Source organism: Prorops nasuta, unplaced genomic scaffold (genome assembly GCF_024137725.1).
Source record: "Prorops nasuta isolate Cenicafe-Biocafe unplaced genomic scaffold, Cenicafe_Pnas_1.2 PNAS00009, whole genome shotgun sequence".
Taxonomy (NCBI): Eukaryota; Metazoa; Arthropoda; class Insecta; order Hymenoptera; family Bethylidae; genus Prorops; species Prorops nasuta.
Genome location: NW_027116806.1, coordinates 1431511 through 1445373, shown reverse-complemented (window position 1 = coordinate 1445373; position 13863 = coordinate 1431511). Strand labels below are relative to the sequence as shown.

General features: G+C 29.8%; 2 protein-coding genes across 2 annotated transcripts in view; one reads left to right on the top strand and one right to left on the bottom strand.

The window, feature by feature from the left end:
• The window catches only part of Suv3 (Suv3 helicase), a 254617-nt gene that overhangs the window by 44052 nt on the left and 196702 nt on the right, over positions 1-13863 (top strand). The window lies entirely within an intron of this gene.
• LOC136776418 (uncharacterized) lies at positions 4372-5814 on the bottom strand. The gene is made up of 4 exons (XM_066731937.1): positions 5718-5814; positions 5334-5536; positions 4661-5079; positions 4372-4583 (listed from the first exon to the last, which is right to left on the bottom strand). The coding sequence occupies exons 3-4, from the start codon at positions 5031-5033 to the stop codon at positions 4372-4374; spliced, it is 585 nt and encodes a 194-aa protein (XP_066588034.1). The 5' UTR covers positions 5034-5079; positions 5334-5536; positions 5718-5814.

Sequence of the window (13863 nt, the reverse complement as noted above, 5' to 3'; positions counted from 1 at the left end):
CTGTCGCTGTCTTCCTAACGTTCCCAGTTGTCCTTGTCCCCTCTGAGATCCAAAGTTTCTGCGACCCGCCTGACCTCTGTTGCGTACAGGCGGGCCTCGCCAGTTTAACGTGGATGACGCCTGGAAAGTTGGCTTCTTCTCTGAAGAAAACTGTTTTATTGAGAGACCCAATTTTTCTACTGCCTTGACGGTCTTTATTTTTTGGGATAGGTCTGGTCCAAATAAAAATTCCCCATGACGTGTCTTCTCTAATATTGGTCTAGCCTTTTTGTCCACACACGGATACAAGAAAGCCTTCCTAGCCTTAATTAATTGGCTATGTAATTCACACATTAACCTTCCCGAATCTACTAACCTTGTTAGTAACTCTTTGGTATTAATTTCTTCAACTGTGCTATTAAATATCATTGAAATGCCAGATCCTAGTGCCACCAACCCGGCTCCGCACAATTCTAAATCCGCAGTAAAAAATCTATCTCTTTTTTTACTCGTTTCATTAATACTGGCTTCGATTTCAAAGTTTAATTTAGGCGTTACAAATGGACCCTTACCCAATCTTGGGTATTTATCCAACAACGCCATCTTTTTATCCTTCTTTAAACCTTCGGATAAAATTTTCTGCCAATTACTGGCCAGCCTAGGGTGTAACGCTAACCCTTTGTCTTTATCGGATTCATCATCCTCACTTAAGGAGGTTGGGTACTAAATTAAAAATGATTAAAAACTTTTGAAACTTCTTTTAACTTATTGCTAAGTATAGAAAAAAGATTGTGTAAAAGTTTGAAAAGGATTGTCAATGTAGTTACCGAGAAAATCTATATCAAAGTAGTGCTCTTATATATGGGCTCTTATGGGCAAAAACTTAAACCTTACATCATTCTTAAATAATTTTGTTAAAAATGATAAACTGTTGAAAAGCAAAGTTGCAATAGAAACTTCAAGGATTTCTGAATGTTTAGAAAAAAAAAATAAGGTATACTTACAATGTAGTTATATAGATAATTGAATTCAGAGAAAATATTTTCGTAATTATTGGACAAATGGCCGGCTAATGTAAAGAAACGTGGCAACGCTGAGGTGTCTGCTAAATCATGTAATGGACCGCGCAACTGGCTCGCGCATGTGAACTATTCAAACGGTGTGACGCGTTTGCTTCTGCTTATATATAAGATCAATTGTAATTTATGTTATATTTTTTATTTTATTCATGCAGTGCTTATTAAGACAAATATTTTTTATACAAAGCTCTTGTGTAATGCCATGATTATCAGGATTTGTTCTTTAAATAATATATTTATGAAATAATTTGTGTTGAATCACTTTGGTTTATTATAGAACTTCATACAAACTGAATTTAAAGCAAACAATAAATGAACATTATTTAAATAATTACTGACTACTCAATATTTGGTTAATTAAATTCTTAAACTAACATTTTGACTGTATATTTTTAAAATAATTTAAAATGCTCCTTATAATTTTCTTACTTTTTATTACTTGAGGTTTACCATTAGCTTTTTGTTCAAGTAAGTCTATCACACTCTGTTCATCTTTTTGGTACTCTTTTAATAATTTATCATAAGATATAGCTGCGAAAGCCATTTTTTTTATTATCGTTTTTGACACGACGCTAAAAAGGGGATTTAAACTTTGAATAAATATTTTACTATCTCTTTCCTTATCTATTTTTTGTATATAATAATCAACAGTCTTTACATTTTCGACTAATTCATCGTACGTAAAAAATTTGTTAACTAATTTTTCTAATAAGATAACGTCATATAATGCATCATGTGCATTCATAACAGGTACTAATTCTTTCAGGTTGTCTAATTCTTTAGCTAATGCAGTTAATGTTAATGTGTTTTTTCCTTTCTTCTCAGGAAAGCGTTTTTTGAATAGACTTAAAGTATCAACAAATCCTACAACAATTGTATTAAATTTTTCTATCAAAGAAGCTGATCTTAGTTTTAATAAAAGTCGAGGCACATCAAAATTACTGTTATGTGCGACAAGTATACAAGATTTGTATATTTTGCTTAAAAAAGTCAATAATTCATCTAAAACAATTTTCATAGGTAAAGACTGCACTCTTACTCCTCGTAGATACAACTCGTTATTTTCATTTGTCAAACCATGAACGGCTGATGCTTTAGAATTAATAATTTTAGAAGGATTAACGTAGCGATTAAAAACGGTAAGTTTATATTTCGAAGCAATTTGCAAAATATCATCTGTCATTGAAAAACCTCCAGTTTCAATATCAAATATAATTATTGCTAAGGGATTATCATTAATTTCATCATTTATTTCGTTGTTAACAGTTGCAATATCTGTAGGTATGTAAAACAATCCGATATTATTTTCATACATTTGTCCTTCTATGGCTTCACGTTTATTTTTTAATTGCGTACGATTTCTTTTGAGCGTATGACGATGTAATTTGAATCTTGGTGTTTTTGCTTTCTCAGCTCGTATTTTGCTGTATTTTGTAACCCTTTGAATATGTTTGGATAGATGGGACCCAGGACTGAAGCTACATTTATTCAATGTGTCTTGAACATATTGCTCTCCTCGATTCTTTTGTGCTACAGAACAAGCAACTCTATAATCATATGACTCGGAGCATTCATATGGAACACCTTTTGGAGCTTTTCTACATATAATATTATTTAAACTTTCGTTTCCTTGTGTCGAAGCGCAAGATACAAACGTCTCAGCATTTTCAGATAATTTATAAAATATATTCTTTAACTCTTCAAATAATATTTTATTTTTCAAACCCCCTATTACTTTACTGTGTTCATAATTTTCTTTGTTTTGTACATATCCGCACCATTCACCACAGTTATCATGCATATTAAATGCATGATAAGGAATATTTTTTATCGCTGCTGCCATTCCTGAGACCTTTCCCTGATGCTGAGCCATGGCATACGTGAAACATTTATGAAGATATTTAATCGTTTCCGATGTCATTTCCTTATCAGGATCTTTACTTTTGTCGAGTTTATACAATAAACTTTTTACACCCTTTGATGTGTGATTTTTATCAGACTGTTTTATGATGTCATGATTTGCAGCTTTTTTTATTGCACAAATACTAGTACTATCGTTATCTCCGATGAAAACTCCTACTTCAATATTTTTGTCTTTCAACGTTGTGCTTCGAGTGACTAGTTCTACAGCTACATCTGGCTCCATAGCTTTTGCTGTTCCATAATAATTCAATCGGCAATCATGATCCGATTTTGCATGCCCCTGATCGCACATTCTGCACTTTCTATTCCTTGTAGCATAATCAATAACTTTACCAGATTGACTACCAATAAGATGACCTACCCCACTCAAACTATCGTACTGATAACCTGAACCTCGTGTGTGCCAACCCATGTCGAAACTGGCAAAAACTCGAATTTTTTCATTATTATTTATGTCAGCAGTTAAAGATGGTGTACTACTATTTTCTGTGACCAATACTGATGGTAAACTAGTCGATGAAGCTGATGATACTGTAACTTGATTTTCTAGTTGCTTTTCTACTGAAGACACTGACTGTGTAATAGTTGACAAATCTACTGCTATGGGATTAATTTGTGCAATTGAATGGAGACATGTTGAACTTGGTGTGATGTTGGATAAAGGTGAATCAAATCTTTCAGGAGTAAGAAAAAGTAGAGGTATGGAGTCAGGTCTGTGAAAATAACAGAAAATGAAAATATAATTATATATATACTTGAAATTAACAAAATTATTTAAATATTTCATTAAATAATTATATTAACTGAAAAAACTGTAAAATGTATCAAACAATATTATATTACCATATGCCAGGTATAACCTGTCTTTGAAAGCCAAATTATAAGAATTTCAATTTTTGATTTACCGTAGACATACCTCATATTGAATCATCAAAGGCCTTTTTTGCTTTGATAGATCTACTTTTTTCAAATTTAATTCATTTTCAAATTCCCATAATTAGACCATGAATATATACATTTATAGTATATCAAAGCAAAAGTGTCCTTTAAACTGTAATCTGAATTAATTCTACGGTGAGTGAAAAATTGAAAATCCTGAATTTTGGCTTTCGAAGATATAATATGTCTAGCATACCATATATGTAATAATTGTTTAACACTTTTTATAGTATTTGATTAGAATCGTTTATTCGAATAAACTAAAATCAATTATCTCAATACATTATCAGTCGTAAATACTTATTTTGTACACTAAGATTATAATATATATACATTAAAAATTAATTTATTTTAATTCATCTATAGTTTTGGAATTTTAAAATTTATTAAGAGATTATGAGAGTTCAGTATCTAATTGTCTTATTCTTGACATGTTTCATTTTATATTAACTTACAAACGTTTTTTTAAATCTTCTAATTGAGATATCGTTAACTGCCTTTCCTCGTCACAGGCTTCTATGCAACTATCCTTGGCAACGCTCTCAACAACAGGTCCGATTTCTCGTTCATAATTTTTAAAAGTTTTGTTCGACATATTAGGTAGATTCATCACACTTAGAAATTTGTTTATTGATGTATACCCAAGTCCAGAATGGATGGCACCTAAAGAATAACGTTATTGAAATATATTATTTGTATGTAATTTTATTTATATTATACACAAATTGAAAGGTACGTACCAAGAACAGCTTTTGAATTAGTATCATATTTTTCATATAGACCTGATACTCCTTTGTGCACCTTGCTGGTTGGCACTACAGTTGTTGCAAGACATTTTGAACATCTCACTGTTAATAAAGATGCTAGGCCTTTTCGTACTTCTCTTTCCGTGTCGTCAAGAGAGAGAATTTCTTTACAAAATGAGCAATAGAGATGTTGTGCCATAACCTTTAATTCAACAATACGGCGTCCTTCAACGATGCACTCAGATTTATCAATTTCATCACACTGTATTTTTTTCTTTCTCCTGTTACCACTTTGTATCTGGCTCAATCGTCTTTTATATTGTTTTTCGGTCATCACTTTACCTTTATATCTGGGCAATCGCTGCATTTTCCTCAAATTTAAACACTGTTCAGTCGGTGCCAGTGTCGCCAATCTGACAGATGCACAAAATGAGTTGAAACAATGCGACGTTGCCAAACTTTCCAGATATTTCAAAGAACTTCAAATTAATAAAAATAAACTTTTATTCATATAAAACATGGATTATTTTATATTTAATATTTAAAAAAGATGTTTATACACGATTTGATTATAAACTGCCACGAAAAAAGCGTACTAAACAATATTAAATTTTTTTATCTAACGTTGGATACTATACTGAACGCCTGTGTATAAGCATAGACATACCCCTCTCACCGCTTACCCCGCTAGTGATATACCCAACCTCCTTAAGATCTGCAAAGTTTCTTCGTCTAATTCCACGAATTCTACCTCTGTAGCAATCTTTGTTTCCTCTAGTTCACTTGAAGTTCCTTGGTCATTGGCAGCAATATTTTCTTTGTTACCAGTACTAGACGAATTCTCGTCTTCTGCCCTTATCTCCAATGGAACTAGAAGAACAAACATGTATAGGTTATGCTTATTGAAAAAACTTTTCTTTGCATTAACCCATCAATATGTACGACTTGTTCCACCTTAACAGTGTACTTATCGCCAGAATGTACGACTCCTCTCATCTTAAGCATGAGCACGTCGCCATGTTTGTCTTTATTAATACCCATAATACCTTACCTTCTTCACTGCCGATGGAAGCCTCACCATCACTATTTTCATCACAAGATTCGCTGCTTACATCTTTTCGTCTACCTCCTTGCTTCAGTTTCTTGCTGATATGTCCCCTAAGCTGCTTCATCTCATCTTCCAACTCCTTCAAGGAAGGTGATCGTTCCCTTTTCTTACTCATCACTCCCTAAAATGTGGCAATCTCCTACGCGCACAAAAGCGTTAATGACGAAGCAGTCAGAGACACGGGGTTAGTTGGCGCGAAGCGGCAGCACCGTCAATCCACCATAGATAAAAGAGTTATAGAAAGGGCTAAACTTTGTGGCGACATCTGCGTACAATAGCGGTACTACCAAGTGATCTGAGAACGAGACACGAAGCATAATAACAAACAAAGCGCATACTTTCATGTGTTTATGACTTTTATGTTTCATTTAAAAGATTAGAAAAGTGGAATATAGAAAAATTTTAGCAAGTCGCTCCTTCGTATTAAAGAACTCATTAACAATATAAAAGGAGATTAACACATAAATTGTTAAAGTAATAAAACTAAAGCAGTAAGGAACAAACCAATCACAATTTACAATTTCAGCGGTGGTTTGAAATTGTAAAATTATATTCGGTTTCTTTACTGCTTTAGTTTTGTTGCATGTTTTATATTTTTGTGATTTGAAATTCAACAAGGTGTATACATTGAGCACAATTAATAGCACATACACACACATATATATATCTCGCTCAATTTAAATATAGGTGTAAAATGAATTATTTAAATAAGTATGGCGTAATGTTGATAAAATTTTTACACCATAAATTTAAAGCAAAATAATTTCACTATTTACATATAGAGCAGAGGTATATACAACGGTGTCCTTTATTTAATATTGGAATCTTCAGTTGAGGTTACTGAAATGCATCTAGAGTTTTTTAATTAGGGCTTCCTACATTATATAAGTTTTTTTGACATATTATAAAAGTTTTCCAAGACGCTAAATAAATTGAACGTTTTATTCCATAGTTCAACAAATATTATGATTTAAAGAAAAATTATGGACATCACTAAAAAAGTGCACTCAACCACTATCACATACAAAATGTGTAGTCGACAACCTGCTTTTAATTTTGCATTAAAATCTTTAAGGAATGATTGCATAAAAAGGCAAATTAATACTGCTACAGGAATATATTTAATTTAGGAATCGTTAGAATCTAGATTTTATTAGTTTAAATTAAACAAGAATATATTTTTTGTTTTATTCTATTCTTCGTTTAAATGAAATTAATAGATATTTTAGGCCAAATTAAAAATCGTTAAGCACAAAATAAACTATCTTGAAAGCAAATGCATAGTGTACTTGGATACAAGATTTATTTCTTTTCATCAAAACGTATAGAATTTATTCGTATTAAATATTTCAGCATAAGAATTAGCAAACTTTTATTGGATCAATTAAATATGTAGTTGGCAAATAAATGAATAGAATATTAGTTTCAAATAAATGGATTCTTTCAGTAAAAGCAATCATTAATTAAATAACACAAGGATGCATTAAAATTAAACAATCTTTTATTCAATTTTAACGAATAAGAAATTTCAACGGAATGAAATAATTCATTACATTCAAATAAGTTAATGCGGTGTGAAATGCAAGCTTTTTGAGATCCCACTTATAATAGTTTCAAAATATGCGTATGTATTATTTTTAATTTAAGTATTTCATATATTTGAAAGAAAAGGATATTTTATGACGTGCAATCAATATTTATTTGCTTCAATAAAATATTTATTTATTTAGTTACTTACTTCAGGCAATCCTATATTTTATGATTTTCAACAAATATATGTTAACATGAAAAAAATATTTTCTAACTTCTTAAAATTGGTATTTAAATGAATTACGTTGATTAATTTAAGTACACAGACCGTTTGGTTTTAATAAATAATATTTGAGAAAATCAAATGTTTGTGTTTCTAATAAATGCTGTTTAATGAATGTATTTTATAATGTCAATGACTTCTTCATTTTCTTTAAATAACATGTATTTAATTAAATCTTAAATCATTAAATTCAAACGATTTTTTCTCTCAGTGTAATAATTTCAATGCCTTAAAGTATACTATATGTGTGTGTGATTTTCAGTTACGTTAATAAAATTTTAACAATTAAAGTCCTTTTAATAATGATCAATGCACATTAATGTTGAATGCAGACTTCTCATTAGCAATGTTTTAAATATCAATATCAGTGATCTAGTCAGTTCTATCCTTACCACAATGAAAGAAGAAATGTTTTCCTTTATTTTAGCCTGTAAAAGAAACCACACAAAGTACACTCTGGAAATCGAATCGTTCTAAAATGTAAACACAATTTAAAGGTGCCTTAGTAAGCTAGTGGACAAAACTTTTCCACATTGCGCAGCCTACCTGGCCTAGCATCGAGTCCCAAGCAATAAGCAGAGGGCAATAAACCGACCGAAAATGACTAACCCTTATATACCTGTACTCGAATGATCAATCAAAAATTCTAATTTTAATATTATTAATTGAACATTTTTAAAACTGTTATCAATACATTGCTTTTATTTTTAAGATGAGAATGACTCCAAACACGAGGCTAATCGAACGATTATTTCTGTATTAGATTTATCTTGCAGTTCTCAAATTATTTAATTTTAATAAAACTTTCCTTTTGAATAATTTAGATAGGAATTTAAAGTATTTACACATATCTTTAATTACATATACACTGCAGGCCAAAAGTTTAGGACCACTTGGTAAAATTATCAAAAAGACAGGCTCTCCTTTAAGTATGTGTAGTTTGGCAACCCTAAGAGGTAAAACAAATTTAAGGATATCGTCGTGAAGCTTATTAAATTCTGCGTCCTACTGCATTAATTTGACATAGAAAAATCTAATGTGTGCCTGTATTAAAGGAAAGGAACATGACAACATTTTTGACGTCTCCATATTTTTGGATATTAATTTTCAATTCTTTGGACCGCTCATATTAATTGTTTGAGGCATTTGAAATTCAAGAAAGTGAAAGCTTGGATCTTTAGCTTTCATTCAAGTTCAAAAACGTTTATAAATTCTTATGTGATCCCCAGTTATTTGATAATCAATGAAGCAGTGTTCGGCCAGCCTTTTGTCCGTAAAATATCTGCTCGCTAAGTCCTTGAAACAAATTCAGGACTGTATAAATTATAGGTGCCAAAAAAGGGAACCACGTTTAATTTTTCTTTCATTTGATTAACAACTTTTCTACGGTTTCAAATAAATCAATGCAATGCTTTAGTACAGTTAACACATATTTATACTTTTATTGATTGAATTGGAACACCTAGTATTATTAATAATCTAAATAAAAAAATTTAAAGTCGTACCCGTTTGGCACCTATAATTTATACAGACCTGAATTTGCTTCAAGAGCTTAGCGAGAAAATGTTTTACGGAAAAAATGCTGGCCGAACACTGCTTCATTAATTATCAAATAACTGCGAACCAAATAATAATTTATATATGTTTTTGGTCTTAAATGAAAGCTTAAGTTTCAAGTTTTCACATACTTAAGTTTCAACATCGTAAGACGATTACTATAATCGGTGCAAACCATTGAAATTGGATATCCATATATAAAAAGACATCAAAAATTGTATGATATCTCGTTTCTATAATATGGGCATCTATTGGATTTTTTTAGATCAAATCATTATGGTCGTACGTGGAATTTTATAAGCTTTCCAACGGTATCTTTAAATTTCTTTTAACTCCTAGGGCTGCTAAACCACTTGCACAAAGAAGAGCATGTCATTCTGACAATTTTGTCGTGTGGTCCTAAACGTTTAGCCTGCAGTGTATATTTAAATGAAATAAGTATTTATTCATCATTTAATAATATTTTTATACATAATTTATTTTTCGCCCTTTCTTAAAGGTTGAAAAAATTCCTATTTTCTTAGCATCGTATTAACTCTGATAACAGTTCATCGATCCTTTCTGCTATATTGTTATATATTTATAAAGCAATAGTTATTGGAACCGTTTCAGAGATCTAATGATACATATCAGGACTTTTGGTGAAAATGGGGACCGGTCCAATAATTTTTCTTATAATACGAAATGTAAGAGGCCCGGTCCTCATATTTTTTCAAATATAAATCGATAGTTAGAGGAACCAATCTTAGAGACGGCAAAAAGATAATAATGGGGTCCGGGTACTTACATTTTTATATACTTATAGATAGAAACAAGAACCGATTGGATTTTAGATTTTTTGTTAATTATATGGGATAATAAGTAATTTTAATGCTATCTAAAATATTTTAATATTAATGGATATTTAAACATAAAATTTCTTTTAAAAATTAAGTGATCATAAAAAGTTACAGGTTATTCCAATAAGAAATTTATATTGAAATTAACTATGGTAACCGTATGTACATCGTTAAATTACAAACTAACAAAGTGATGTCTGCTGATATCGGATGTTTTGCCTATTTGTCACTATGATTATACAGGTACCTTCTGTAAGAGATAAGTGTCTAAGAATTTTCTATGAATATAAACTTAATTATCTCTACTCCAAAGTAGAATGTAAAAATGTTGAAGTATAAAAATGTATTTGAGGTATTAACTAGAAGATACACAAAAACTGTATTTAGTTTCTTCTCTGCCTAGACTCGGCACTACATAAGATGAACAATTAAATTAAGACTGTGTTGCTTATTAATGACAATAAGATGGAAGCATTTTATATTCAAATCCTACTTAAAGCATGCTCTAATAACATCTACCTGTTAATGATAGAATAAACAGCCTGCTATAATTAAAAATGATTCTAACATTAATAACAATATATAATTATAAGTGCTTACAAATATCAAAAATTAAAGGAACCACAAATTTGATATAAAGATAGAAATCAGCACCATGTAAAAGAGTTTTACTTTAATATCCATTTCTTGCTTTAAAGCCCATACTTTTGAGAAATATAAATGATTTATCGTCTAGTATTCCACCTCGTATATGACAAAATATTATGATTGTATCTAATTTATTATACTAACAAAATTTTATTAAAATTTATCTAATTTACATGGTGCCGACATTTATAATTGTATCAAAGTTTTGGTTCTTACAATTACTGATACATATAAACACTTAAATATATATTGTCAATAATGTCAGAACCACTTATACTGCAAGTAAGTTATCATTTCTCCAGCTTCTTCAAATATTATTAGAATCATTAGAAGTCTAGAAAATGATTTTATGATAAAGTAATTTTATTTATTTGAAAATATTTTACATGCAATTACTCAATTTTTTTAACGGATAATCCAGGCATGCAATAACAAACATTTCATCTCACCTCCATTACATGTATCTTTAATTTATTTGTGCTTCCAACATAGCTTTTATTTACTTTCAAAAATGATAATACAGCATTAACGGTAATAAAGATCTTTAATAGCATTAATATTATTTATCATATTTTACAGTAGGTAAGACCTAATTTACAAGCATAAAGTAAATATAAGATACATAGAATGGAGGTGAGGTGAAATTTTTGTAATTCCACACATGGATTATCCGCTACAAAAATTGAGTAATTATATTACAAAATTTTTCGAATAAACTAGATTACTGAATCACAGAATCGTCTCTTAAACTTTAAATGATTCTAATAATATTTGAAGATGGAGAAATGACGACTTGCTTACAATATAAGCGGTTCTAACATTACTGACAATATATAATTAAGTGTTTATATATATCAGTAATTGTAAGAACCAAAGCTTTGATACAATGATAAAAGTCGGCACCGCGTGAAATTAGATAAATCTTAATGAAAATTGGTTGGTATAATAAATCAGATACAATCATAATATTTTTTCATATACGAGATGCAATACTCGACGACAAATCATTTATATTTCCCAAAAGATTAGGCTTTAAAGCAATAAATGGATAACTGAATCTATTTTACATGGTTCTGACTTCTATCTTTATATCAAATCTGTGGTTCTTATAATTACTGATATATATAAACAGTTAATGATATATTGTCAGTAATGTGAGAACCGCTTATATTGGAATTCAGTCGTGCTATCCTCAGTTTCTTCAAATATCATTAGAGTCATTCGAAGCCTAGGAAACGATTTTATGATTAAGTAATTTTGTTTATTTGAAAATATTTTTAATGCAATTACTCAATTTTTGTAACGGATAATCCAGGCATGGAATAACAAACATTTCATCTCACCTCCATTCCATGTATCTCTAATTTATTTGTACCCGACATAGCTCTTATTTAATTTCAAAAATGATAATACAGCATTAATGGTAATAAAGATCTTTAATAGCATTAATATTATATTATCATATTTTACAGTAGGTAAGACCTAATTTACAAGCATAAAGTAAATATAAGATACATAGAATGGAGGTGAGGTGAAATTTTTGTAATTCCACACATGGATTATCCGCTACAAAAATTGAGTAATTATATTACAAAATTTTTCGAATAAACTAGATTACTGAATCACAGAATCGTCTCTTAAACTTTAAATGATTCTAATAATATTTGAAGATGGAGAAATGACGACTTGCTTACAATATAAGCGGTTCTAACATTACTGACAATATATAATTAAGTGTTTATATATATCAGTAATTGTAAGAACCAAAGCTTTGATACAATGATAAAAGTCGGCACCGCGTGAAATTAGATAAATCTTAATGAAAATTGGTTTGTATAATAAATCAGATACAATCATAATATTTTTTCATATACGAGATGCAATACTCGACGACAAATCATTTATATTTCCCAGAAGATTAGGCTTTAAAGCAATAAATGGATAACTAAATCTATTTTACATGGTTCTGACTTCTATCTTTATATCAAATCTGTGGTTCTTATAATTACTGATATATATAAACAGTTAATGATATATTGTCAGTAATGTGAGAACCGCTTATATTGGAATTCAGTCGTGCTATCCTCAGTTTCTTCAAATATCATTAGGGTCATTCGAAGCCTAGGAAACGATTTTATGATTAAGTAATTTTGTTTATTTGAAAATATTTTTAATGTAATTACTCAATTTTTGTAACGGATAATCCAGGCATGGAATAACAAACATTTCATCTCACCTCCATTCCATGTATCTCTAATTTATTTGTACTTCCGACATAGCTCTTATTTAATTTCAAAAATGATAATACAGCATTAATGGTAATAAAGATCTTTCATACCATTAATATTATATTATCATATTTTACAGTAGGTAAGACCTAATTTACAAGCATAAAGTAAATATAAGATACATAGAATGGAGGTGAGGTGAAATTTTTGTAATTCCACACATGGATTATCCGCTACAAAAATTGAGTAATTATATTACAAAATTTTTCGAATAAACTAGATTACTGAATCACAGAATCGTCTCTTAAACTTTAAATGATTCTAATAATATTTGAAGATGGAGAAATGACGACTTGCTTACAATATAAGCGGTTCTAACATTACTGACAATATATAATTAAGTGTTTATATATATCAGTAATTGTAAGAACCAAAGCTTTGATACAATGATAAAAGTCGGCACCGCGTGAAATTAGATAAATCTTAATGAAAATTGGTTGGTATAATAAATCAGATACAATCATAATATTTTTTCATATACGAGATGCAATACTCGACGACAAATCATTTATATTTCCCAAAAGATTAGGCTTTAAAGCAATAAATGGATAACTGAATCTATTTTACATGGTTCTGACTTCTATCTTTATATCAAATCTGTGGTTCTTATAATTACTGATATATATAAACAGTTAATGATATATTGTCAGTAATGTGAGAACCGCTTATATTGGAATTCAGTCGTGCTATCCTCAGTTTCTTCAAATATCATTAGAGTCATTCGAAGCCTAGGAAACGATTTTATGATTAAGTAATTTTGTTTATTTGAAAATATTTTTAATGCAATTACTCAATTTTTGTAACGGATAATCCAGGCATGGAATAACAAACATTTCATCTCACCTCCATTCCATGTATCTCTAATTTATTTGTACCCGACATAGCTCTTATTTAATTTCAAAAATGATAATACAGCATTAATGGTAATAAAGATCTTTAATAGC

What these genes read in the sequence shown, in the direction of transcription:
- LOC136776418 (XM_066731937.1), bottom strand. Translation starts at nt 5,033, where the DNA reads ATGCAGCGATTGCCCAGATATAAAGGTAAAGTGATGACCGAAAAACAA. An exon ending in TAATTCAAAAGCTGTTCTTG is followed by an intron (nt 4,584 to 4,660) that starts GTACGTACCTTT and finishes GTTATTCTTTAG; the next exon opens with GTGCCATCCATTCTGGACTT.